The sequence below is a fragment of the Lucilia cuprina genome, chromosome 3 (assembly GCF_022045245.1).
Source record: "Lucilia cuprina isolate Lc7/37 chromosome 3, ASM2204524v1, whole genome shotgun sequence".
Classification (NCBI taxonomy): domain Eukaryota; kingdom Metazoa; phylum Arthropoda; class Insecta; order Diptera; family Calliphoridae; genus Lucilia; species Lucilia cuprina.
In genome coordinates, this window is record NC_060951.1 from 9,516,688 (window position 1) to 9,543,754 (window position 27,067).

The following is a 27,067-nucleotide window of genomic DNA, read 5'->3' on the forward strand; positions in this document are numbered from 1 at the left end:
TAGTCTAGTCTATAGTCTAGTCTATAGTCTAGTCTATAGTCTAGTCTATAGTCTAGTCTATATTCTAGTCTATAGTCTAGTCTATAGCCTAGTCTATAGTCTAGTCTACAGTCTAGTCTAGTCTATTCTATAGTCTAGTCTATAGTATAGTCTATATTGTAATGTCTAGTCTATAGTCTAGTCTATAGTCTAGTGTAGTATATTCTATAGTTTAGTGTTCAGTCCAGTCTTTGACGTTTTTTTACCATGATATAGCGGGAAATGGCCAATGAAAGTGGCAAGACTTGAAAGTGGAATACACCAGTTTAGATTGAACGATTTGAGAATAGTTTAACCCAGATGGTCTTGAGAGACCACTTTTAAGTTTGGGACATTTAATATTTTAATGCAAAAATATATAGGTACACTAAAAAAACAATTACGTTTATATTTACATAAAAATTTTCTGTTAATAAAACCAATTTTCCTGTGGTACTACAACAGAGGATTGGGAACATATTTACATATTTTTACATTAATTCACCTGTTTACAGAAAGCTCTTGACAAACGAGGAAAATAAATTTGTACTTTTAGTATAGAAAAAAAAAACAAAAAACAACCAAAACATTTGAACAATAAGAAACAAACAATACAAAGTAATAAACAAACATGTAAACAGACACAGGACAAGGACACGAGCAAAACAACAATGAAAAATAATGAAAATATTCTCATATAATATTAATATCAAGCAATTACTGCAAAAATGTCATAACTCAAAAAAAAAAAAGAAAACAAGAAAAGTTTAAAAAATAAAAACATAGCAAAAGGTTAAAGTTTAACGTTTAGTAAAGGGAATAAATTTGAAATAAAAATTGTCAGTAAATTGAATTTTTGATTTCACAAAACTTATGACATTATTTGCAGGAAATGTGCGAGATATATCATAATAAATATTTGTTATAATATTATACAGTAATGTGTAGATATTGAAAAAGTACTTACGGTTGTTTGTGTATAACTTCTCCGACATATCTACAGTTGAAATAATTACAGATGATGCGGTTTTTATTTGATTGTTTTAAACACACACACACAGACAAATTTGTTTTTATGGTTTTGATGGAAGGATATATAAGCGATGAAAAATAGCATGACATTTTCAACGATAAAATAATGTATTTTCAAAAAAGAGAGAGAGAGAAAAAAAGAAACACAAAAATACATACATATATATAAAGAAAATAATACTATATTCCTACAAAAATAAGCTTAAATCTAAAAACTTACTGTACAGGTGAAGCACTAGGTTGTGGTGCAGGTCGTTGGCCAGCTTCTGGATTTGCTTGGGGACCGGTGACAGGACGATATTCCAAGAGATTATAGGTTTTCCAAAATAAAAATTCACGATAGTATTTAAGGCCCTCATACAAAACAGCCATTATGAAAATAGCCAACATGGAACCCAACAAACCACCAACACTATCTATTTTCCACCATTCAAATAAAATTGTTTCATTGTAACCAAAATGGAACTGAAATCAAAAAAGTTATCAAAATTATAAAACTATTGCATTTTCTTTAAAGAAAAAAACCAAAATAAACTTACCGCCATTGACATGGCATGATGCAACATACTCTCACCACCACTAGCGGCGGCAGCATGATGATGATGTACACTGTTTACATCATGATGTATGTGTACATTGGCGGGCATTTCTGTAGTTGTTGTGGTAGACGACATTATAGCTGAATGATCCATTGTGGCATGATCATGCATTGAATGATGCATTGAGTGATCGGCTACAATTATTGGTATTTTTTTAAAACAAATAAAAATGATTAAAATAAAAATATAAAACCTAGAACAAGTCTGCAATGGGAATGAGAGAATGGAATATACATATATATAGATGTGAAACCAATGTTGAATTTAAAATAAAGTAAATAATGTTTTGTTTAAAAAAATATGTATATGATCTATAGCTTATGAAGTAATTTATGGATTAAGTCTATGGACTAGTCGATAGATTAGAGTATTTACTATTCAAAGGACTAGTTAATTAACTATTCGCTGAACTAGTCAGTATATTAGTTCATAAACTACTGTATCTAAAGTCTGGACTAGAATATAGTTTGAAATATAGAATGGATTATAGTCTGTATTATAGTTTTATATATAGTCTTTGCTATAGCGCAAAGTCTAAACTGTAGTCTCGAGTTAGACTATACTATAGTCTCGACTTTAGTCTGGACTATAGTGTGGACTTTAGAGTTAACAATAGTCCTGACTTTAGTCTGGTCCAATGTCTGCACTATAGAGTATACTATATTCTGGATTTTAGAATATACTTTAGTCTGGACAATAAAGAAAAGTATCATTTGAACTTTAGAGTAGACTATAGTGTGGTCTATAGTATGGGCCTTAGTCTGTACATAGTATACTATAGCCTGGACTTAAGTGTATACTTTAGTCTATACTATAAAAAAAAAAAAGTGTGGATTATTAAAGAGACTATAGTCTGGACTAAAGAGCAGACTATAGTCTAGACTATAGAGTAGACTATAGCCTGGATTAAAGTTTAAACTATAGTTTTAGCTATAGAGCAGAGTCTGAACTGTAGTCTCGACTATAGATTTGACATTAAACTACTATACTGTGTGGTTCAAACTTTAATCCAGACTATAATCTAGTCTATAGTCTTGACTAAACTGTAGTCTAGAACATAGACTAGACTATAGACTAGACTGTAGACTTGACTATAGACTAGACTATAGACTAGACTATAGACTAGACTACAAACTAGACTATAGACTAGGCTGTAATCTGGACGAAAGAGAAGGCTAAAGCCTGGAATAAAGAGTGGACCTTTAGTAGACTATAGAGTTGACTATAGTCTGTACCATACTACTCTTTAGTCCAAACTATAAATTACATCATAGTCCAGACTAAATTATACTCTTAAGTATTCTACAGCCTGGACTTAAGAGTATACTTTAGTTTGGACTATAATGTAAGCTATGGTTCGGACTAAAGAGTAGACTAAAGTGTGGACTATAAAAGAGATTATAGTCTGGATTATAGAGTAGAATATATTCTGGACTAAAGAGTAGACTATAGTCTGAATTATAGAGTAGTCTATAGTCTGGATTATAGTTTGAACTATAGTCTTGTCTATAGAGTACAATCGGAACTATAGCCTCGACGATAGACTAGATTATAGTCTTGACTATAGATTAGACTATAAACTAGATTATAGTCTTGACTATAGATTAGACTATAGACTAGATTATAGTCTTGACTATAGATAAGACTATAGACTAGACTATAGTCTGGGCTATAGTATAGACTAAAGACTAGACTATAGTCTGAACTTTAGAGTCGACTAAAGTCTGAACTATAGAATAGACAAAAGTCTAGACATAGTCTTGGCTATAGAGCAGAATCTGAACTGTAGTCTCGACAATAGACTAGACTATAGTCTAGACAGAAGGCTCCACTAGATTATAGTTTTTAATGACTAGTATATTGGCTAGTCTAATGACTGGTCTAAAGACTAATCCAGTGAGTAGTTGACTAGTATATAATGTACTATGAATTATATACTTATAGCCTAATCTATTGATTTATTTATAGACTCGGTTTTTGACCAGTCCATAGGCTGTTCAATAGACTATTTAATACATATTTTAGTAGATTTACTAATCAATTACACTATGTGACAAAAATAACTACCTTGGAAGTGATACTATTTTTCTAAACGGTGGATCCGAGTAGAACAAGAATATGTTTTTGAAATTTGCCAAACACCTCCAAAATCTTGAGTTACAGATAAAAAAAATCGGGTTTTCGTACCTTTAAGCACTTATGGCTCCGTAGCTTATTTTAATATGAAACGATTTTAACGGTGCAAATCTAAAATAAAAATATGTTTGCTGGTGAAACTCACACATAGCTCTAAAGGTTCCTTAAATGTTATATAGTCATTATATAACATAAAGGGTTAGCTTCTGCTTTCTAAGTCCGTGAAGAAAAATCGGTTCAGATTCAACTATGTTACTGAGTTATATGTGCTTAAAGAAAAACATTATCATTCCCAGGTATTTCAATTTTCGTTTGTATGTAATCTATGGACTAATCTAAAGTTAATTATGATAATACATACATACTAATTATAAAAATTAAATCCTTAAAACTTTTAAATTCAACAATCGTAACAAACATATTTTTAACAATTTTTTAATAAAAATGATTAAATATTAAACTTACCATGATTTTCCAGTGTATGTTGTGAATGATCCATCATTTAATAAAAATAGGAAAACGTAAGTTTAATTATGTGCAGCAGTTAAAAAAAAATTCTGAAAGTAAAATTATGAAAAAATATTGATTATTAGTTAAATGTTAAACATTTATTATTGTAATACAATTTTTAACGAAATTTAAGTATTGCATTTAAAATAAGTTTTATATTAATTTTGATTATAATGCAGATTTTCAATTTCAATACGTAGTATTATATAATTAATATAATCAATTGTGCGTAAGAATAATATAAAATATACATTAAAATACATAATATGTACATAATTTTAATGCAAAAAAAAACAAAAACAGTAGTGAAGATTTACATACTACATATTAATTAATAAAAAAACAACAAGAAAAAACTTTACATTTATTTTTGAAAGAATAAACAAACCTTATACTTATGTTCATGTACAGTATGGATTAATTTAATAGCAATGTTTTGTAAAATTTCTTGAAATTCTAAGGATTTTGAAAAGTTTTTTGCTATTGTGCTCTTAACATTCTCGTTAATATACCGCCTGTCATTCCAAATGGTGTCAAGACTATAGAGTAGACTATAGTCTGGACTATAAAGTAGACTACAGTCTTGACTATAACGTATACTATAGTCTCGACTATAAAGTAGAATATAGTCTGGGCTATAGAGTAGACTTTAGTATGGACTATAGAGTAGACTTTAGTATGGACTATAGAGTAGACTTTAGCATGGACTATAGAGTAGACTTTAGTCAGGACTATAGATTAGACTATAGTCTCGACTATAAAGTAGACTATAGTCCGAACTATTGAGTAGACTATAGTCTGGACTATAGTCTGGGCTATGAAGTAGACTATAGTCTGGGCTATGAAGTAGACTATAGTCTGGACTATAGAATAGACTTTAGTATGGACTATAGAGTAGTCTTTAATCAGGACTATAGAGTAGACTATAGTCTGGACTGTAGAGTAGACTATAGTCTGGACTATAAAGTAGACTATAGTCTGAACTATAGAGTAGACTATAGTCTGAACTATAGAGTAGACTATAGGGTAGACTATAGTCTGAACTATAGAGTAGACTATAGTCTGGTCTATAGAGTAGACTATAGTCTGGTCTATAGAGTAGACTATAGTCTGCACTATAAAGTAGACTATATTCTGGACTATAGAGTAGACTATAGTCAGGACTATAGAGTAGACTATAGTCTGGACTATGGAGTAGACCATAGTCTGGACTATAGAGTAGACTATAGTCTGAACAATAGAGTAGACTATAGGGTAGACTATAGTCTGAACTATAGAGTAGACTATAGTCTGAACTATAGAGTAGACTATAGTCTGGTCTATAGAGTAGACTATAGTCTGCACTATAAAGTAGACTATATTCTGGACTATAGAGTAGACTATAGTCAGGACTATAGAGAAGACTATAGTCTGCACTATAAAGTAGACTATATTCTGAACTATAGAGTAGACTATAGTCTGGACTATAGAGTAGACTATAGTCTGGACATTAGAGTAGACTATAGTCTGGACTATAGAGTAGACTATAGTCTGGCCTATAGAGTAGACTATAGCCTGGACTATAGAGTAGACTATAATCTGGACTATAGAGTAGACTATAGTCTGGACTAAGGAGTAGACTGTAGTCTGGACTATAAAGTAGACTATAGTCTGGACTTTAGAGTAGACTATAGTCTGGCCTATAGAGTAGACTATAGTCTGGACTATAGAGTAGACTGTAGTCTGGACTATAGAGTAGACTATAGTCTGGACTATAGAGTAGACTATAGTCTGGACTATAGAGTAGACTATAGTCTGGACTATAGAGTAGACTATAGTCTGGACTATAAAGTAGACTATAGTCTGCACTATAGCGTTACATATAGTCTGGAATATAGAGTAGACAGTAATCTAGAGTAGACTATAGTCTGGGATTATAGTCTAAAGTCGACTATAGATTGGACTATAGACTGCACTATAGTCTGGACTATAGAGTTGATTATAGTCTGGACTTTAGATTATAGTCTGGACTATAAAGTAGACTATAGTCAGGGCTTTAGCGTAACATATAGTCTGGACTATAGTATACTATAGACTAAAGTAGACTATATAGTATACAAAAGTCTGAACTATAGAGTAGATTAAAGTCGGGGCTATAGAGTAGATTTTAGTAAAAGCTATAGAGTAGATAATAGTCTAAAGTATAGAGTGGACTATAGACAAGACTATATTCCAAAATATCGACCAGACTACAGTCTGTACTTTAGATTAGACTATAGGTTGGGCTTAGGACTAGAATAGTATGAACTATATATTACACTTTAGTATGAACTATAGAGTAGAGCAGACCACAGCTCGAACTTCAGAGTACTATAGTCTCGACTATAGAGCAGACTATAGACTGGACTATACTATATAGTACGCTATAGTCTGGACTATAGAGAAGTGGTATGGATTATGGGGTAAACAATAGTTTGGTCCATAGAGAAGACAGGACTATAGAGTATATTATAGTCTTATAATAATATACTGCTACTTATCTTAACATTACTGTAGCAAACTTTACTGCAAAACACAATGTTAACGTTGCACTAATATAAGTTCAAAAATTTATGCTTAAAAACACAGTTGCAAGAGAGTAGCTCTAGATTCTAATTAAAACAAATAAACTACAAAAAAATAACATGTACTTGTTGTACATAAAACTATAATATAAATCTGATTAAAACGGATATTTTAGCTTAAAAAAAAAAAACTTACAAAAAACTTTTCTCCAACGTCTACGAATAAAAAAATTTTTATAAATTAAAAACTTTTAAAATCATAGAGGAAAACATATGTAGAGCAGAAGAAGCTTTGTTGTCAAAATAACTAAAATTCCTGTCAAAAATCTAATAGTGGTTTAAGAGATTATGAAAGTTTATTAAACAAAATGTTTATAACGAAACCTTTATTAATCAGATAATAATAAATATGAAACCAAATCTTTGATCACTTTTCGCCTGTGTTAATATAACCCCAGCATTTTCAAAACAGCTTGACAACATTGTTTACTACATGGCCTCTATAGCGACCAGGTCATTTAAAATTTCTAAATGATTTTAATTCGTCTGCAACAATTCTTATCACAATATCCCCTACGCAACATACATATCTCCTACGCTTCATAAAACACTATTTTTCTATTATTTATTATACCTTAATAGTTATTTTACCCAACACCCTCTAATATTTTGCAGAGTATTTTTTTATATTTTTTTATTTTGTAGATTTCCAACAAACCAAGTTCAATGTAGTGACATTGTCTGCTGCATGTTTTTGGTTTGGAAACCTTGTACACATCCTACATTAACAAAGACTAAACAAGACATTTCAAACAATTTTCAAATACAAAAAAAATGAAACCTCTTTCTATCATGTTTACCAGCATAGTTACAAACATTTTGTAAAGTTTGAGCGAATAAGTGGGTTTCGGTTTAGGGGCAAGCAAATCTTAATTTGAAAAATATTTAAAGAAATTTGGTAGAATACCGAAACTTTGTAAGACTACTTTTATACTTCAGTTTATAGGGTATTTTATAGTCCAGATTGTAGATTAATGTATAGCCTAGCATATAGACTACACTATAGTCCAGTCTATTTTATAGCCCTGTATATTGTCTACTCTATAGTTCAGTATAAACTACTATATAGTCCAGACCACAGACTACTATATAGTACAGACAGGTCTACTAAGTAGTTCAGACTATAGTCTTTTCTCTAGAATCCTCCACAATCTAGACCATTGTTTTCTCTATAGCCCAGACTATAGTCTACTCTATAGTCCAAATTATAATCTTCTTTATAGTTCAGACTATAATCTACTCTATAGTCCAGACTATAATATACTCTGTAGTCCAGACTATAATATACTCTCTAGTCCAGACTATAATCTACTCTACAGTCTAGACTATAATCTACTCTATAGTCCAGACTATAATCTTCTTTATAGTCCAGACTATAATCTATTCTATATTCTAGACTAAGGTCTACTTAATAGTTCAGATTATAATCTACTCTATAGTCCAGACTATAATCTACTCTATAGTCCAGACTATAATTTACTCTATATTCTGGACTAACGTCGACTTTATAGTCCTGACTATAATCTACTTTATAGTCCTGACTATAATCTACTCCATAGTCCAGACTATAATCTACTCTATAGCCCAGACTATAATCTACTTTATAGTCCAGACTATAATCTTCTTTATAGTCCAGACTATAATCTACTCTATATTCTACACTAAAGTCTACTTTATAGTTCAGACTATAATCTACTCTATAGTCCAAACTATAATCTACTCTAAAGTCCAGACTAGAATCTACTTTATAGTCCAGACTATAATCTACTCTATAATTTACTATAATTTACTCTATATTCTGGACTAACATCTACTTTATAGTCCTGACTATAATCTACTCTATAGTCCAGATTATAATCTACTTTATAGTCCTGACTATAATCTACTCTATAGTCCATACTATAATTTACTCTATATTCTGAACTAAAGTTGACTTTATAGTCCTGATTATAATCTACTCTATAGTCCAGACTATAATCCACTTTATAGTCCAGACTATAAACTATTCTATAGCCCAGACTATAAACTACTCTATATTATATAGAGTATAATTTCCTATAGTTCAGACTATAATCTTCTTTATAGTTCAGACTATAATCTACTTTATAGTGCAGACTATAATCTACTCTATATTCTAGACTAAAGTCTACTTTATACTCCAGACTATTATAATCTACTCTGTAGTCCAGACTATAGTCTACTCTATAGACAAGACTATAGTCTAACATAAGTATAAAAGTCTAATCTATAGTCCAGACTTTAGGCTTCTCTGTAGCCCAGATTATAGTCCACTCTATACTACATTTTATATACTACTCTATAGTGCATCTTGACTATATTCCTCTGAATTGTTACATCCTTCAAATAAGTCCGAATAATACCTTCAATTCGTTTTCATCATAGCAAAACTAGTTTCGGTCGTACTGTAGCATTTTGCTTTTCCCAGAATTAAAACTAGTGGACAATTTATTGTTTAATAAAGTTGGCACTGAGTATTGTGCTTTAATTTCATGTGTAATGTTGTACGACACTAAAACCATTTTGGAGGAGAAAGAAATAAATTTGGTTATAGAAAACAAACACTAAAATGGACCAGCGAATGATTTCAATGGTCGTTAACGAAAATATTTGGCGACATTCATGCTATTAGTTTATAATGAATTACATAAAGGCAAACAAGAAATTGAATTCTAAAAGTGCACAACAAAAATTTCAGCAATTTAACACAAGGTAGACACATAGAAAATGGCTACTATTATAAAATTGCTTTACAAAAGAAAATATTTTAAAATTTGTATAAAATTAAATGTATTTAACTTTTTTCTGAAAACTTTTATTTTCAGAAAACTGACAACTTTCAATGTCTGGTTATACAATACAATCAAGGATGTGTAAAGTGCAAACATGATTAAAAGTGTTAAATAAATATCTGTAACGTTAATTGTATTTATATTCTTCACACAAAATCCACAAAACTAATCTTTATCTATGGATATTAGCAAATTATGTAAATTTACATGTAATCAATTATGTATGTATATGTATGTATGTATATAAGATTGTTTAAATTTATATAATACAGAGTATTAAAATAAGATGTAAAACGTAAAGAATCTGGAAAAATTAGGTGTTTTTATGATATAATCTAGATACTATAGTATACTATAATCTAGGCAATAATCTAATTTAAAGTTCAGACCATAGACTTTTCTATATCTCAGTTAATAGTCTAATCTATAGTCGAGTCTATAGTCTACATAATAGACCAGACTGTAGTCTACTTTATAATCCAGACAATAGTGTACTATAATCTAATCTATAGTCTAGAATATAGTCTTATTTACAGTAAATACTATAGGCTACTCTACAGTCTACCATACAGTCTATGATTCAGACTATAGTCTACTATATAGTTCAGACTATAGTCTACTCAATAGTCCAGACTATTGTCTACTCTATAGTCCAGACTATGGTCTACTCTATAGACCAGACTATAGTCTACTCTATAGTCCAGATTATAGTCTACTCTATAGTCTAGACAATAGTCTACTCTATAGTCTAGACAATAGTCTACTCTATAGTCTAGACTATAGTCTACTCTATAGTCTAGACAATAGTCTACTCTATAGTCTAGACTATAGTCTACTCTATAGTCTAGACTATAGTCTACTCTATAGTCTAGACTATAGTCTACTCTATAGTCTAGACTATAGTCTACTCTATAGTCTAGACTATAGTCTACTCTATAGTCCAGACTATAGTCTACTCTATAGTCCAGACTATAGTCTACTCTAAAGTCCAGACTATAGTCTACTCTATAGTCCAGACTATAGTATACTCTATAGTCCAGACTATAGTCTACTCTACAGTCCAGACTATAGTCTACTCTATAGTCCAGACTATAGTCTACTCTATAGTTCAGACTATAGTCTACTCTAAAGTCCAGACTATAGTCTACTCTATAGCACAGACTATAGTCTACTCTATAGCACAGACTATAATCTACTCTATAGCACAGACTATAGCATGTTCTATAGTCCAAACTATAGTCAACTCTGTAGTCTGCACTATACTTCAGACTGCAGTATACTATAATCCAGACTATAGTCTAATCTATAGTCCAGACTATAGCCTGTTCTATAGTCCATACTATAGTCAACTCTATAGTCCAGACTGTAGTGTGCACTATACACTCATACACATACTACACTCCAGATTAAAGACTACTTTATTGTTTAGACTATAGCGTAATATAATCCAGATTATAGTCTTCTCTTTAGCCCTATATATAAGACTATCTAACTATAGAGAAGTTCAGACAAAAGTATTTTCTATATAACATCTTAACTTTCTGTTGAATTGAATTTCTTCTTTCATCTGAATTAAGAAATTATTATGTAAACATGTCATTCACAATAGTTGATTATGTTTAACAGCAGCTGTTTGTTATTTACAAAATTTTAACGAAAATGATAACAGTTTGAATATTTGCACATTAATGAAATTGGAAACTTGTGAAAAATACAAAACTATATATTTTATTTAAAATTTAACTTAACAATAGTTGCAAATGTTTAAACTTTTTAGATTCTTTTATTATGTGCTTTTAAGACACCCTGTACTTAATTATATATACACAATGATAACTTGATTTTATACAGAGTAATCACACCATTTAGAATACACATAACAAAATTCGAGGGTAAAAGGGTGTTTTTTAAAAGGAATAAAACTTGAAAATTTATAAAAGTGCAAGGTTAGCTAAATTTGAAAATACCGTACGGAATAATACAGTTAACACTTTACAACTTTAATAACTTTTATACAAAAAAAAAAGTTTTAAAACATACGGATTGAATGGTCGAATATATTGTCTACCATTTCAGGACTTTCCTGCTTTTGAATGAAAGCCACTAAAGACAATGTTGCCAATTTAAATTTTAATTACTTCTAAAACAAACACCCTTTTTGTTAACAGAAATTATGCAACAAATTGTTGCAAATAATTATGTAAATATACAATTAAATTTAAAATAATGCAATTTAAGGTAACAATAGTTACAATAAAACAAAAGAAGATTAAGATTATAGTTATAAAAAATGTACACGTATGTATCCAAAGAAAGAAAGATACATATATACTATATATCCAGTATAATTTTTATACAAAACCAAAACCTACAACTTTAGAAATCACAAATAAACAAAAAAGTACAGCTGAAAAATAAAAACTTAATCAAAAAAAAGTGCATTACAAAATAATAGTAAATTTTCTCTTTCTCAGAATTGTGGTAAACAACATGTTGTAGAAACATTTCGGAACATAGTTTTCAATGAAAAATTTCTTTGTAAAAAAAGGGAAAATACAATTTTCATTAACAAAACACTTGTTCTTTTTTTTAGAAAATAAATCATTCTTCCATGCAATTAATTTCATTTGAAGCTGGTTGACTGTGGCCAAGGTAAACAAAATAAATAAATTTAAGTTTAAAGAAAGGTTGTCTATAGTCTAGTCTATATTCTAGTGTATAGTCTGGGCTATAGTCTAGTTTAAAGTCTAGTATATAATCTATAGTCTAGTCTATAGTCTAGTCTATAGTCTAGTCTATAGTCTAATCTATAGTCTAGTCTATAGTCTAGTCTATAGTCTAGTCTATTGCCTAGTCTATAGTCTAGTCTATAGTCTAGTCTATAGTCTAGTCTATAGTCTAGTCTATAGTCTAGTCTATAGTCTAGTCTATAGTCTAGTCTATAGTCTATTTTATAGTCTATTCTATAGTCTAGTCTATAGTCTAGCATACAGTCTAATCTACAGTCTAGTCTATAGTCTAGTGTATAGTCTAGTCTATAATCTAGTCTATAGTCTACTCTATGGTCTAGTCTGTCCATCTATTCGTTAGCATATGGTCTATCCATTCTCTTAACGACTTTTTCTACCAAAAGTCGACTGTTCCTGTTTATGTCATACGTTCAGTAGTTAATCCATATATTTCTTAGCATATGGTCAATCCAGTATCTTAAATGCCGTTATTAATAAAAATCTCTTAATTATCTTTTTACTGGGCTTTAATAATTGCTTTAAATCTGCAAATTAATTTTATTAACATTAAAACAAAGCAATTTTTATGCAAAATTTAGACATTATTGTTGCAGATTATTTTTTTTTTTTTTATTATGACAAATACATTCCATTTATAATTCAAATTCAACAAAGATTGACGATAAAACCTTTTTGCCTTTTGACTTTATTTTGTTTTGCAAAATTGTTAATAATAATTTGTTTGGCTTTAATAATAACTTTTCGGCGGAAATTATTTGTTAGGTTGGTGGTCGGTCGGTTAGTCGGTCGGTCGATCAGTGGTGAGAGGTTGAAATCCTAAACAATTTTGTTTTCTTGTTTCTTTTTTAAAAGTACACACGTGTATAATGTACAATACTTTTCAAAATTCACTTTGACCTAGTTGTGGATTAAATGCTTTTTTTCTAAAAACAAAATATTTTCATTTAAATCTTTATTGTTTTAAGTGAAAGGTTATTAACAACAACAATAAAGAGCTCATTTCTTTTATTAAACGAGATGTTTTTTTGAATAATGTTTTATAACTAAATACCTTTCAATATTTATAGACACTTTATAAAGGTATCATAACTCTTTTAAAATTGTTTTGTAGCCAAAAATTAGAAAAAAAAAACTTTAATTTGTTTTGATTTTAATTTTATTTTACTTGCATATCATGGTATTCCATCTTTCTTATTGTTTTGAAATTTCAAAGAAATTAGACGGTTTCTCTATTTATGAAAACTAAAAAAAAACGAAATGTTGTTAACATGTTATAATTGTAAATAGGTCAATATCTCTTATCGAATAGTTTTGATTTTGTTTTTCTCTAGTGATTGTGTTTTTATTAGTTTATTAAATAATTGCTTTAAATTGAATATGACGCGTTAAATAAATTCAATTGAAAATTTAGATTTTAATAGTTTTAAACAAAGTACCCTTGCAATGGGTACCCCATGAGAGCAGATAGTTTTGTTTTTTTTATGTGTTTGCAATATGTACTAAAAATCATAATATTTATGTGGTAGCAGTTTTTTACTAGACTATAGACTAAACTAAAGACTAGGCTATAGACTGTACTATAAACTAGACTATTGACTACACTATAGACTATACTATGGACTATACTCTAGATTAGTTTATAAACTAGACTATAGACTCGATTATAGACTAGACTATAAACTAGACTGTAGACTATACTACAGACTAGACTATATACTAGACTAGACAATAGACTTAAATATAGACTGGACTATAGACTAGACTATGGACTAGACTATGGACTAGAATATGGACTATACTATAGACTAGACTTTAGACTAAACTATACACTAAACTATAGTCAACTACAGACTAGACTATAGACTAGACTATAGACTAGACTAGACTATAGACTAGACTATAGACTAGACTATAGACTAGACTATAGACTAGACTATAGACTAGACTATAGACTAGACTATAGACTAGACTATAGACTAGACTATAGACTAGACTATAGACTAGACTATAGACTAGACTATACTAAACTATATACTAGACCAGCTATAAGCGATAGTCTATACATAAAGTAGACTATAGACTAGACTATAATATAGACTAGATAACAGGTTATACTATAGACTAGATTAAAGACTATAGACTATACTAGGCTACAGAATAGACTATAAACTACACTATAGACTAGACAACATAATAGAATATAGACTAGATTAATGACTAGACTATAGACAAGACTATATACTACAATATATAGACTAGAATATAGACTATGCTATAGAATAGACTATAGACTAAACTATAGACTAGACTATAAACTAGGCTATAAAATAGAATAATGACTAGATTATAGACTAGACTATAGACTAGAATATAGACTAGACTATAGACTATACTATAGACTAGAATAGAAACAATACTATAAACTAGACTATTAACTAGACTATAGACTAAAATATAGAGTAGACTATAGACTAGACTATAGATTAGACTATAGACTAGGCTATAGACTACACTATAGACTAGGCTATATAATACACTATAGACTAGGCTATATACTACACTATAGACTAGGCTATAGACTACACTATAGACTAGAATATAGACTAGACTATAGACTAGACTATAGACTAGACTATAACCTAGACTATAGACTAGACTATAGACTAGACTATAGACTAGGCTATAGACTAGACTATAGACTAGACTATAGACTAGACTACAGACTAGACTATATACTAGACTATATACTAGACTATAGATTAGACTATAGACTAGACTATAGACTAGACTATAGACTAGACTATAGACTAGTCTATAGACTAGACTATAGACTAGGCTATAGACTAGGCTATAGACTAGACTATAGACTAGACTATAGACTAGACTATAGACTAGACTATAGACTAGACTATAGACTAGACAATAGACTATAGACTAGGCTATAGTCTAGACTATAGACTAGACTATAGACTAGACTATAGGCTAGACTACATACTATACTATAGACTTGACTATAGAATAGACTATAGACTAGACTATAGACTAGACTATAGACTAGACTATAGACTAGACTATAGACTAGACTATAGACTAGACTATCGACTAGACTATAGACTAGACTATAGTCCTTAATCTAGTTTATAGACTGGTCTATAAACTAGATTAAGGACTACATTATAGGGTGGACTATAGACCATATTAAAGATTAGATTAGATAAATGACTAGACTATGTACTAGACTAGTCATTTATAGGCTACACTATAGACTTTAAACTATTCTCAAATTCGTAAAAAATAAAGAAATTTGACGCTTTTAAAAAGTTTCCATTTTCATTTTAAGTTCAAAAACTTTCTTTTCATTTGCATCCCTGGAGATTATCCCGCCACTGACGGCAGGTGTATGTAAATACTTTTATTTGCATTACGGAGGTTAAGGTTATAATAATGAAAATGTACAAAAAAAAATTTAAAAAAAAAATGTAAAAATGATTATATGTATAGAACTTTGCCTGAATATTTGTCTAAGGCATAGGTATGTTAGAAAGAAAAAAATTAGACAGTATGAAGATAACAAATTGCATTTCAAACTTTTAACATTCATTAAATGTAGATGAACAAAAAAAAAACAAGGAGAAACATTACATTTAAAATTTTTGCATCATTTTGGCAGAAAGATTGTAAAAATAGTTGGATTATAAATATACATATGTATTTCCTATGGCATATATGCAAAATTAAAGTTTTAAATTTAAAGAAATATTATAACTTTAAGACAAAAATTTGTATTTTAACTTAATTATTATAAAAATTAACAATTTTTTCTTTAAAATTTCTATAAAATTACTGCATGTTTTTTTGCATTTAAAATACATTTTTTTAAATAAATAATTTTGTAGTTTTTTATCGTATAGATAAGAATATGTAGTTTTATAAAAAATAATAATAAATTAAAAAATAAATTCATTAACATGCCACTAAAACTAGATAAGTTATTAATTAAACATAAAATAAATTGCGGTTAAAGTAATAACATATTTAAAAGTGATAACTGACCACTGTATGAATGACATGGGACAGGTAGAGTGACTAATCACTTCTAACACCAATTGAAACGATGTTTCTGTACAATTGAAATGTTCAATCCCTTTGAAGGGGAAATTGCTAACGTAAACTTGCAATTCATTCACAATAGATAATTTTGTACGCAACAGTTGTTCATTGTTTACAAACACAAATTTTTAACAACAATTTTACGTGATTGCCAATTTAGTTAATAGATCAAATTTACGTGATCTATTAACTAAACACTTTTAAAATATTATATCAAATTTGCTAAGAACATCGTCAACGAAATTACTTTTCTATCCCACCCAATATATGTATAAGTACAATTAAGAACTAAAGTAAACAAGAGAATAAAATTTCAAAAATAGAATTAAAAAAAAAAAACTTAAATAAACATTATTGTTTGTGGGATTTGATAACAGTTATATTTGACTCGAAATGCAGTACATACATTTTAAAACAATTGACCGATAAAAGTTTAATTCAAAACAAATACAATCTTTTTATAGTACAGTCACACAATATTTTGAAAAAAGGGGGGGGGGCGATTACAAAATATGTTTGCTTATGGTATGTTCGTATGTATATAAAACTGTTGCATTAGGACTACTAATAGGAGTTTTTGGAATGAACCGAAATACGGAACCATAAAACCAACTTAACTGGCTAGATCTAATCGTTAAAGAAATTTCTTTCTTTTACAATCCTGTAAACTTGCATAAGTATAAAATTAAGAGTAACTAGTTCAGTTTATAGGATTATCCGCAGGCCGCCCGATTACCCAGGTGACTAGCTATATGTGCACGTTCTAAAAGGAACTCAAACGTCACTCCATAGATTACAAAGAGACAGTCATATAACCACGTTAGTCAGTAAATGACAAAGAACGTTTAATTGTCTACTTTCTAGATTACTTGAGAACAGCAAAGTTACAACTGTCTTCACTCTCGTTTACAAAAGGACGACTTTTTTCAATCTCGTTAACAAAGAGTACATTCATTCATTACGTATATGGAAAGTAGCAGATGTTCTGATTTACATTTCAAAATAAACTGGATGTAGAGTAATAAGTGTTAAGCTGAAAAACAACTCTTATGTGTCCTTAGGTTGAAGAGAATACTACAAGTTGTAACATATTTAGAAAAAGTTAACTAACCACTTTATTAATTACATGGGGCGGTTAAAGTAACTAATCAATCCTGACGCCAATTTAATTGAAGTTTTTATGCCCTTGAAATCTTCAATCCTCTTAAAAGGTAAATTGCTTACATGTACATGCAATTCATTCACAATAGATAGTTCTGTTCGCAACAGCTGTTTATTGTTTACAAAATTCCATTAAAAAGTTTAATAACAAATTAAGAAGGAAACTTATTTTTACTTGAAATTTTGATTGGCAAAAGCGATGGATTTCAATTACCATTTTAAATTAATAGATGTTATAAACATCATACTATGAATATATAACCAGACGCTCTTTTACACACAAATTTTTGAATAGTGAATGATATTTAAAGATGAATTACAGTATGACTGCTACAATCGAATCGTTTTAGCGGATTTTAAGCAAAGTTTGAGATTTAAACCAAGGAGTTTGAGAATGTTTAAAATCTTACATAAATAGAGCGCACACAGGACAACATTTTATCACCCCTATCGCCAATCATCATTTCACGTGAAATATGTTCCCTTTTCACTATTTTAGTTCACTAACTTTTTTATCGTAAAAAAGTCCCCTGTTGTGAAATTTGTTGATGGAATTTTGTAAACATTAAACAGCTGTTCCATACAAAAATCACAACAAGTTCAGAATAGCAATTTTTCCTTCGAGGGGAATGCAAATTTCAAGGGAACAAAATTTTTACTTCTATTGACGATGGAGGTGTATATGAAAAGTATCGGATATAACGTTCTAAGTTTCTGAATAAACTGGGTGCAGAGTAATAGCTGTTAAACTGCTTCATAGGTTGAAGAAGCTTGAGATATAAACTGAGGAGTTTGAGAATGCTTAGGATCTCAGATAAACAAATCGCATTTAGGTTGACATCCTATATTGAAAGCATTGGATGTTCTAATTTACGTTTCTGAATAATTTTGACAAGATTCACTTCCCTCTGCCCTCTGAATTATGCAGTTTTGTTGTAGTTGTGTTAGGAAAATCTTCTTCTTCTTTGCTCGTTTGGACCTCCCCATATAAGGTACAGATCTTAAAACTGAAAAAAACCATTTCCAAGCTTTCTTGCAGTCAGTCGCCAATCATCATTTCACTTGAAATATATTTCCTTTTCACTTTCGTTTTCGTTCACTAACTTTTTTGTCGTGAATAAATTCCCCTTTTGTGAAAATCATTGATGGAATTTTGTAAACATTAAAAAGTTGTGCCATTCAAAATCAACTATTGTGAATGAATTGTTCACTTTAACAATTTTCCCTTCGAGAGAAATGAAATATTCAAGGGAACAACATGTTCACTTCTATTGGTCTCTATGCAAGGCAAAAGAGTTGCCCGCCGAGCTTTCATAGGAACCAAGAATTCATAAATTGATCTCGATTGAATCATAACGGGATAGGTTTTAATAAACCGATTAGAAAATGTCATTTGCATATGGTTTGTGTTATGACAAATCAGTACAGATTTTTCTTGTTTTGTCCAATATTAAAATATAACTATGATATGATATATTCAGTAAACAAAAAATTTTCTAGTTTAAAATTATGTATTTCTTCTTAATATTAAGTATTTCCATATGGTGCAAATAAAATTCTTCTTGTTCCAAGTTCAATGATGTAATCATTGTCTTTATATTAAGATTTAATGTGACTATAATTCGAAATAAATGTTCTATTCAATACAATAGAATAATAATGTTGTTGATATTTTCTTATGCAAAAGCTTTATAGAACCCCATTTTTCACATGTTATTCGTATGTTGTAAAAAAATTTAGTGTTGCCAATCGATTTTGGCATAAAAAACGATAAAGTGGTAACACAGAAATCACAAACAGTCAGCTGTTCACCAAAACAAAAACAAACTTTTTATTAAAACATTTTATTTTTTAGTTTAAAAGGTGGAATAAAGAAAAAAAGAATCTTAAATTCAAAGAAATTTATTTGGTTTGTTTGACTTGATGCAAAGACGTGTTGACAAACACTGTTACTACACTTCTGTAGGGTTCTATAAATCGACTTTCGAATAATCGAACAATCGACTTTTTGTCGAAAATGGTAGAAAAAAAGTCAGAAATAGTCGAAATTTTTAAAAAAATTAAAAAAAAATTTAAAAACTGTGAAATAGTCGAAAAGTCAATTAGTCAAAAAGTCGTAAAAAGTCGAAAACTCAAAAATATTAGAAAAAGGGTTTAGAAAAAAATGTCGTAAATTTTAAAAAATTGGAAAAAATTCAAAAACTTTAATATAGTCTAAAACCTCGAAAAAATAAAAAAAAAATAGTCGAAAATAGTCAAAAAGTCTTAAAAGGCTAAAAGTCTTAGAAAAAAAGTCAGAAATAGTCATAATTTTATTAAAAGTGGAATAAAATTTAAAAACTCTAAAATAGTCGGAAAACCTCGAAAAAATTAAAAAAATAGTCGAAAATAGTCAAAAAGTCTAAAAAAGTCGTAAAAAGTCGAAAACTCAAAAATAGTAGAAAAGGTTTAGAAAAAAATGTCGAAAATTTTAAAAAAGTGGAAAAAAATTCAAAAACTTTAAAATAGTCGAAAACCTCGAAAAAAAATTAAAAAAATAGTCGAAAATAGTCAAAAAGTCTTAAAAGGCAATAAGTCGAAATCTTGAAAATAGTAGAAAAAAGGCAAAAATAGTCGAAAATTAAAAAAAAAAAGTGAAAAAAAGACAAAAACTTTAAAATAGTCGGAAAAACTCAAAAAATAGTCAAAAAAAGTCGAAAAGTCGGAAAAAGTTGAAAAGTCGACTATTTATAAAATACTAAAAGTCGACTTTCAACTAAATGAAAAAAGTCGAAAAATCGACTTTGCATAAAATGCAAAAAGTTGAAAATTCGTCTTTTAACTAAATGCAAAAAGTCGAAAAGTCGACTTTTCGTTTCATCCATAAAACCCTGCACTTTAGTCGATACAATATACAACATAATTGTGAATTGAAGACAAAATATTATTGTGGTTTATTTTCGCATTACATTAATAATTTTGGCATAATAATATTTGCTGTATATTTTAATGTAGATTTCAAGGCTTTACAAAAACAAAAAAAAACACACTCCAGATAAATTATCTTCATATGCTATTATCATTATTCCAAAAAACAAAAAAAATGCAATTGCAACAACAGAAGAATATTTTACATTGTTGGTTTCCTAAAAATGTCATTTTTAACGCTTCACCACATAACTAAATAAATAAAATTATAATCTTGGGAGTTTTTTGTTTTATCAACAGTTTTTTTTTTTGTTTTTGGTTTTGTGGTTGACAAATCTGTCAGTTGTAAACAAAATTAATTTTATTTAAATTTAAAGTGTCAAAACAAAAGAAGAGGATGATGGCAACGCTGCTGTTTGTTATAGAAATTTAACTTACTACTTAGTTATTATCTTATCTAATATTATTCACTTTCACAAATTATTTCATTTACAACAAAGTTTTGTGTGTGGTTGAATTAATTTAATTTAATTTAACTTGTATAAGGTTTCCCCAAACAAAAGTTAAGTTTTAAGCATAATAATTTTAATTAAATCAAAAGAAAAGAAAGCACAAGTTCAAGGTGAACATAATACAATTGCGGTTGTGAGTTTAAAAACCGCTAAACTACTGTAGTAATTACTTGCATTGAATAATAAGAAATTTAAAACCATAATTAATTAGTAGATAGATTCTTTGTTATACTTGACATTTGCTGTTGCTGTTTAAGTTTTAGATTAATTAGATGCACAAAAATCAAAGTTCAATAATATGTAAGTTTAACTACTTGTGAGTGAGTGAAGATTAAACTTTTGTTTGACTACAGAAGATTAAACTCTAGTCTAATTAAATGAGAATAAACTTGAGTCTAACAAAAGAAAATTTAACTCTTATACTGACTAGAGTATATTAAACTCTAGTCTGACTAAAGCAGATTAAACTCTTGTCTGGCAAGAGTAGTTTAAACTATAGTATGACAAGAGTTGTTTAAATTTTAATCTAACTTGAGAAGCTGATCTTCTACTCTGACTAGATTAAATTAAAACTAGACTAGAATAGATAATACTCTAATCTGACTAGAATAGATTAAACTGTACTCTTAACTAAATAAGATTAAAAAATAGTCTAAAAAGAGTAGATTAAACTCAAATCTAATTAAAATTGATTAATCTCTAGTCTGTTTATTACAGATAAAACTCTAATCTGCTTAGAATTAATAAAACTTTAGTGTGTCTAGAGTAGATTAAACTATAGTTTAATTAGAGTAACTTGAATTCTACTCTAATCTAGACTATAGTAGGTTAAACTCTAGTATGTATAGAATTGACCAACCTCTAGTCTTATTAGTCTAACTATAGAAAATTATACACTAGTCTAAAAATAGTAGATTAAACTCAAATCTAATTACAGTTGATTAAACTCTAGTCTGTTTTGAACAGATAAAACTTAAGTGTGACTAGAATAGATTAAACTATAGTTTGATTATAGTGAATTAAACTCTACTTTAATCTAGACTAGAGTGAATTAAACTCTAGTCTCATTAGAAAAGATTAAACCCTCGTCTGATTAGTTTACATTAAACTATAATCTGTTTATAATAGATTAACCTCTAATTTAACTAGAGTTGATTAATCACTACTTTAATTAGAGTACATTACATGATTCCTCAAGTCTGATTAGACTAGTTTTAACTCAATCTGACTAGAGTAGATTAAACTCTAATCTGGCTAGAGTACATTATACTCTAGTCTGAAAAGAATATATTAAACTCTAGTTCGTCTTGAGTAGGTTTAACTCTAGTCTGGTAAGAGAGAATTTAACTGTAGTCTGATTAAAGAAGATTTAACACCAGCCTGATTAAACTAGATTCAACTTTAGTTTGATTAAAGTAGATTATACACGAGTCTGACTACATTATTTTATAAGAAAGCTATAGCACTCGCAAAAAGAACCTCATGGAGAAGTTTCTGCGAATCTATAGATAACACAAAGGATTCTGCTAGACTTAGCAAAATTCTTGCTAAAGGCCAATCTAATCCAACCTATATTAAGAGGAAGGACGACACTTGGTCAGAATCCTCGGCAGAATCTCTTGACATCCTACTGAATACTCACTTCCCTGGCTGCAAAGATGCTGTCAAGGAAATCTTCACTGACAGTAGGACTCTAACGGGAATCAATGAAAATATCATCTCTTATGATAGAATCTCATGGGCGATTGATAGTTTTTCCCCTTTCAAATCACCAGGGCCTGATGGCATTTTGCCAAAGATGTTACAAAGTGCAAAAGAATATATCATCCCCTGGCTTCATAGAATATACACGCTCAGCCTCTCTCTCAACCATGTTCCGGTAAACTGGAGAAAGGTTAAGGTCGTTTTTATTCCCAAAGCTGGCAAAAGGAGTCATGAAAATGCGAAGGACTTTCGTCCAATTAGTCTTTCATCTTTTCAACTCAAAACGCTGGAAAGACTCATCGACTCACATATTAGGCAACGGCTAGAGAGCTCATCACGGCTTTCAACCAGTCAACATGCCTACCTTAAAGGACGATCTACTGAGACAGCTCTACATGAGGTTGTAAGAGTTATAGAAAGATCCCTCGAATTCAAACAATACACTATGGGAGCCTTCTTAGACATAGAAGGTGCCTTCAATAACGTAAATACTTCTGCAATTCAACAAGCTCTCGCTAATCTGGATGTTGAAGAATATATCAGCAACTGGTTGGTAACTATGTTGAAATCTAGAATTATTACTGCAAGTCTTGGTCACAGCGTTAAGTCCAAACGAGTTGAACGAGGCACACCTCAGGGCGGTGTAATCTCTCCACTACTTTGGCTTATCGTTGTTAATACGATTCTTAAGGAACTGGACAACAGAGGGATAAAGGTCGTTGCCTATGCGGACGACGTTGTGATACTGGTATCAGGAATGTTCCCAGACGTGATTAGCGATATTATGTCTGGTGCTCTGGTGCTACTCAGTAATTGGGCCACAGACAGTGGTCTAGGAGTAAATCCAAGTAAGACAGAACTGGTACTATTCACAACAAAGACCAAGATTCCAAGCTTCAACCTGCCACGGTTAAAAAACCGCGAAATCCCCTTATCAAACAATGCCAAATATCTAGGAACTATTCTAGACTCCAAATTATCATGGAAACTCAACATCCAGCACAGAGTCAAGAAGGCAACGGTCGCCTACTATACCTGTCGTAAGATGTTTGGAATGAAATGGGGACTTAGTCCCAACATAGTTAAATGGATGTACACAGCCATAGTACGTCCTATTCTTACATACGGATCTCTTGTATGGTGGACTTCAACTAAGAAGAAGTTTGTTGTGGATCAACTATACAAAGTTCAGAGATCAGCATGCATTGGGATAACAGGTGCCATAAGAACTAGTCCTTCAGAAGCTCTGAACACTATATTGCATATCCTACCCATAGATCTGCACATAATGACCATATCTGCTTGTAGCGCAGTAAGACTTAACTCATCCGGAAGTTGGATATCAAGAACATATGGACACGCTAAGATTTTAAGCTTGCTACCTCCAATCTTGAACCAACCATCCGACTATATTACCCCACACACGGACTTTGATAGAGTCTTCAAAGTCAGAGTTCCTTCCAGGAGCGAGTGGTGTAGAGGTAATCTACCGAGCGAATATACCACCAGAATCTTTACAGATGGTTCTAAAATGAACTGCGGCGTTGGTTCTGGTGTCTTTTGTGAAGAAGCTGGGGTAAGTATATCCCATCGTCTTCCCAACAACTGTAGTGTCTTTCAGGCTGAAATTTTTGCGATAATGTCAGCCTGTAGGGTGTTACATGACCTCAATATTCGCGGCAACATAGGAATCTTTGTCGATAGTAAAGCGGCACTTCTCTCACTAAACTCTTATACTACTACTTCCTTATTAGTCAGACAATGCAAGAAGGATCTGTCAATGCTGGGTCGGCTATCTGACATTACCCTTGTTTGGGTCCCTGCGCATAGGGACTACTACGGTAATGAACAGGCAGATGAGCTTGCAAGAACGGGATCTGCTCTTGATATCTCCGACGCCGTTCCAGTAGCAACTCCGTTAAGTTATATCAAGAGCAATATCCTCAGATTCTTTCTTCAAAAAGCTGAAAATAGATGGAATAACCTAGACACATGTAAAGGGGCCAAGTTATTGTGGCCCTCCTTCAATGAGAAACGCACAAGACACCTTATAAATCGAAGTAGGCGGGACATAATCGAGGCTGATAGCAGTAATAACAGGACACTGGGTAATAGGCAGACACGCAAGTCGGCTTGGGCTCCCTTTCAATGATCACTGTCGCAGTTGCAAAGACAGGGAAAATTAAGAAACGGTCTTCCATCTCCTCTGTGAATGCCCTGCTCTGGCCGTAAAGAGAAACCGCTTCCTTGGCAATTACTTCATATCTAACCTTGGCGAGATATCTGTCTTTAGGCTTAATGATATCCTCAGATTTCTCACAGCTACGGGCTGGATCTAATACTACAAATTCAACATCTGACGAGTGGAGTGGTCCGGTCAAAACGGGGTCTCTTTGACTCTACTTGACAGTTCGCGTGTAGTGAACTACCACGTAAACCAACCAACCAACAAGCGGCATATGAACATGTCAGCTGATTTTGACATTTAGTTTCCTTGAAACACTTCATTCACAATAGTTGATTAAGTATGAAATAGCTGTTAAATTTGTACAAAATTCTATTAACAAATTTCACAATAGGGGAATTTTTTCACGACAAAAAAGTTAGTGAACGAAAAAAGTGAAAAGGGAAATGATGATTGACTTGTGTCTTATAATCTGCTCACTACTGTATGTGTAAATAGACAAAGAATACCAAGAACTAAATAACAATAGACAGCAGCAGCATGAAAGCAAGAGTGGGAATTATTAAATGTATAAAAAATGTAAAGACTTTTACATATTTAAAAGGGAGAACGGAATAGGCTAATATGCCTTGAAAGATTTAAATAAATTCAAATGAACTTTAAGTTATAAATTCTGAAATTGTAGAAAAAATCCTATTAAATCCAGCACACAATTACTTTAAAATAATATCTATAGATATTTTTGATTTAAATATATTTCATATAAATAATGACACATATGTAAATATAGCATATGCCCTGCAACCTTAACCTTTAACTTTAAAGGATTTCCTTAAAATGATAAAAACAGAAAACATTTTTTTTATGAAAAACTTTTAATAAATATTTCAATTTTGTTAAATTTTTTTTATTTTTATGGTGACAACTTAAGTATTCATTTGTTCTACACAAAATATATCAATAGATGCAAAAATGCATTGTGGCAAGGAGATCTTAAAACGAACTCAACTGTCAGTGACAGCTGTTATGAAAAATTTACCTGTAAAAGAAATTATGCAAATCACTTTACAAATATGTTCAAAATTTGTTGATCTTTCCTTGTGTTCCAATCAATTCATTACATTTTAAAATGTATCTTTTCCAGCTAACGTTTTCGAAAACTCTCGGAATCTAATGAAATAAAGATTTACAAACACTTTACTTAAACAAGCGATTCTCTTGAGGCATAAAGGATATCATCAAAATGAACTCTGATGATTTCAAATTACAAACACGCTAAGGTGAAGTACGAACTTCATAGTCTATTCGCCCTGTCTAGGACATTATAGTCACATATTTTAAATCTTAGATTTTCCAAGATTAAACTTATTATTGAAATTAAATTTACATAGCATTTAAATAACATACTTTCAAAGTTATTTTCTATTATATTTTAATTTTCTAGCTTCAGTTTTAATATTTGAAAACTGCAAATTAATATAAAGTTTCAAATATAAAAGTGTTTGTTGTGAATTCATTATACTATTTATTGTTTCAAGTAGTATAATACTAAGGAAATAATACCTAGGTATTTATATAGAAAACCTCTTGTGTATATCTTACAAAAAAAACTAACCTAGAAACATTAAAAAGGATATGTTTGTAGGGCTTATACATTACATAAAACCCACAATAATAACAGCAACAGCAACAGCCCCTCAATAGAGATAGTTAATATGGAATTGGGTGAATGTATGAAGAAGACATAAACGTAGCTACATGAACTATTTAAAAGGGTTAAGCAAGCAATTGATTAAAAAGTTATTAATGAGAGATGGCTAACAGCTGTGCTTCAGTGTTGCCAATTTATTTTATCTATTTGCCGTCATATCGTATCACAAAAAACGCTAGAAACTGTCAAATTAAGATTTTAACTAAGAGCTAAGACTAGACTATAGAATAGACTATAGACTAGACTATAGACTAGACTATAGACTAGACTATAGACTAGACTATAGACTAGACTATAGACTAGACTATAGACTAGACTA

At 30.4% G+C, this 27,067-nt stretch overlaps 1 protein-coding gene across 3 annotated transcripts in view; it reads right to left on the reverse strand.

The window, feature by feature from the left end:
* Positions 1–27,067, reverse strand: part of LOC111688622 (high affinity copper uptake protein 1) — a 64,685-nt gene that overhangs the window by 5,948 nt on the left and 31,670 nt on the right. For 2 of the 3 annotated variants that reach the window (XM_046946182.1, XM_046946183.1), the window contains 4 exons: positions 4,251–4,342; positions 1,590–1,783; positions 1,271–1,515; positions 986–1,015 (listed from right to left, as the gene is read on the reverse strand). In XM_046946182.1, the coding sequence (XP_046802138.1) occupies positions 986–1,015; positions 1,271–1,515; positions 1,590–1,783; positions 4,251–4,287 (506 nt within the window). In that variant the 5' untranslated portion in view covers positions 4,288–4,342. The remainder of the gene's footprint in view (positions 1–985; positions 1,016–1,270; positions 1,516–1,589; positions 1,784–4,250; positions 4,343–27,067) is intronic. The other variant, XM_046946184.1, reaches the window with a different exon arrangement.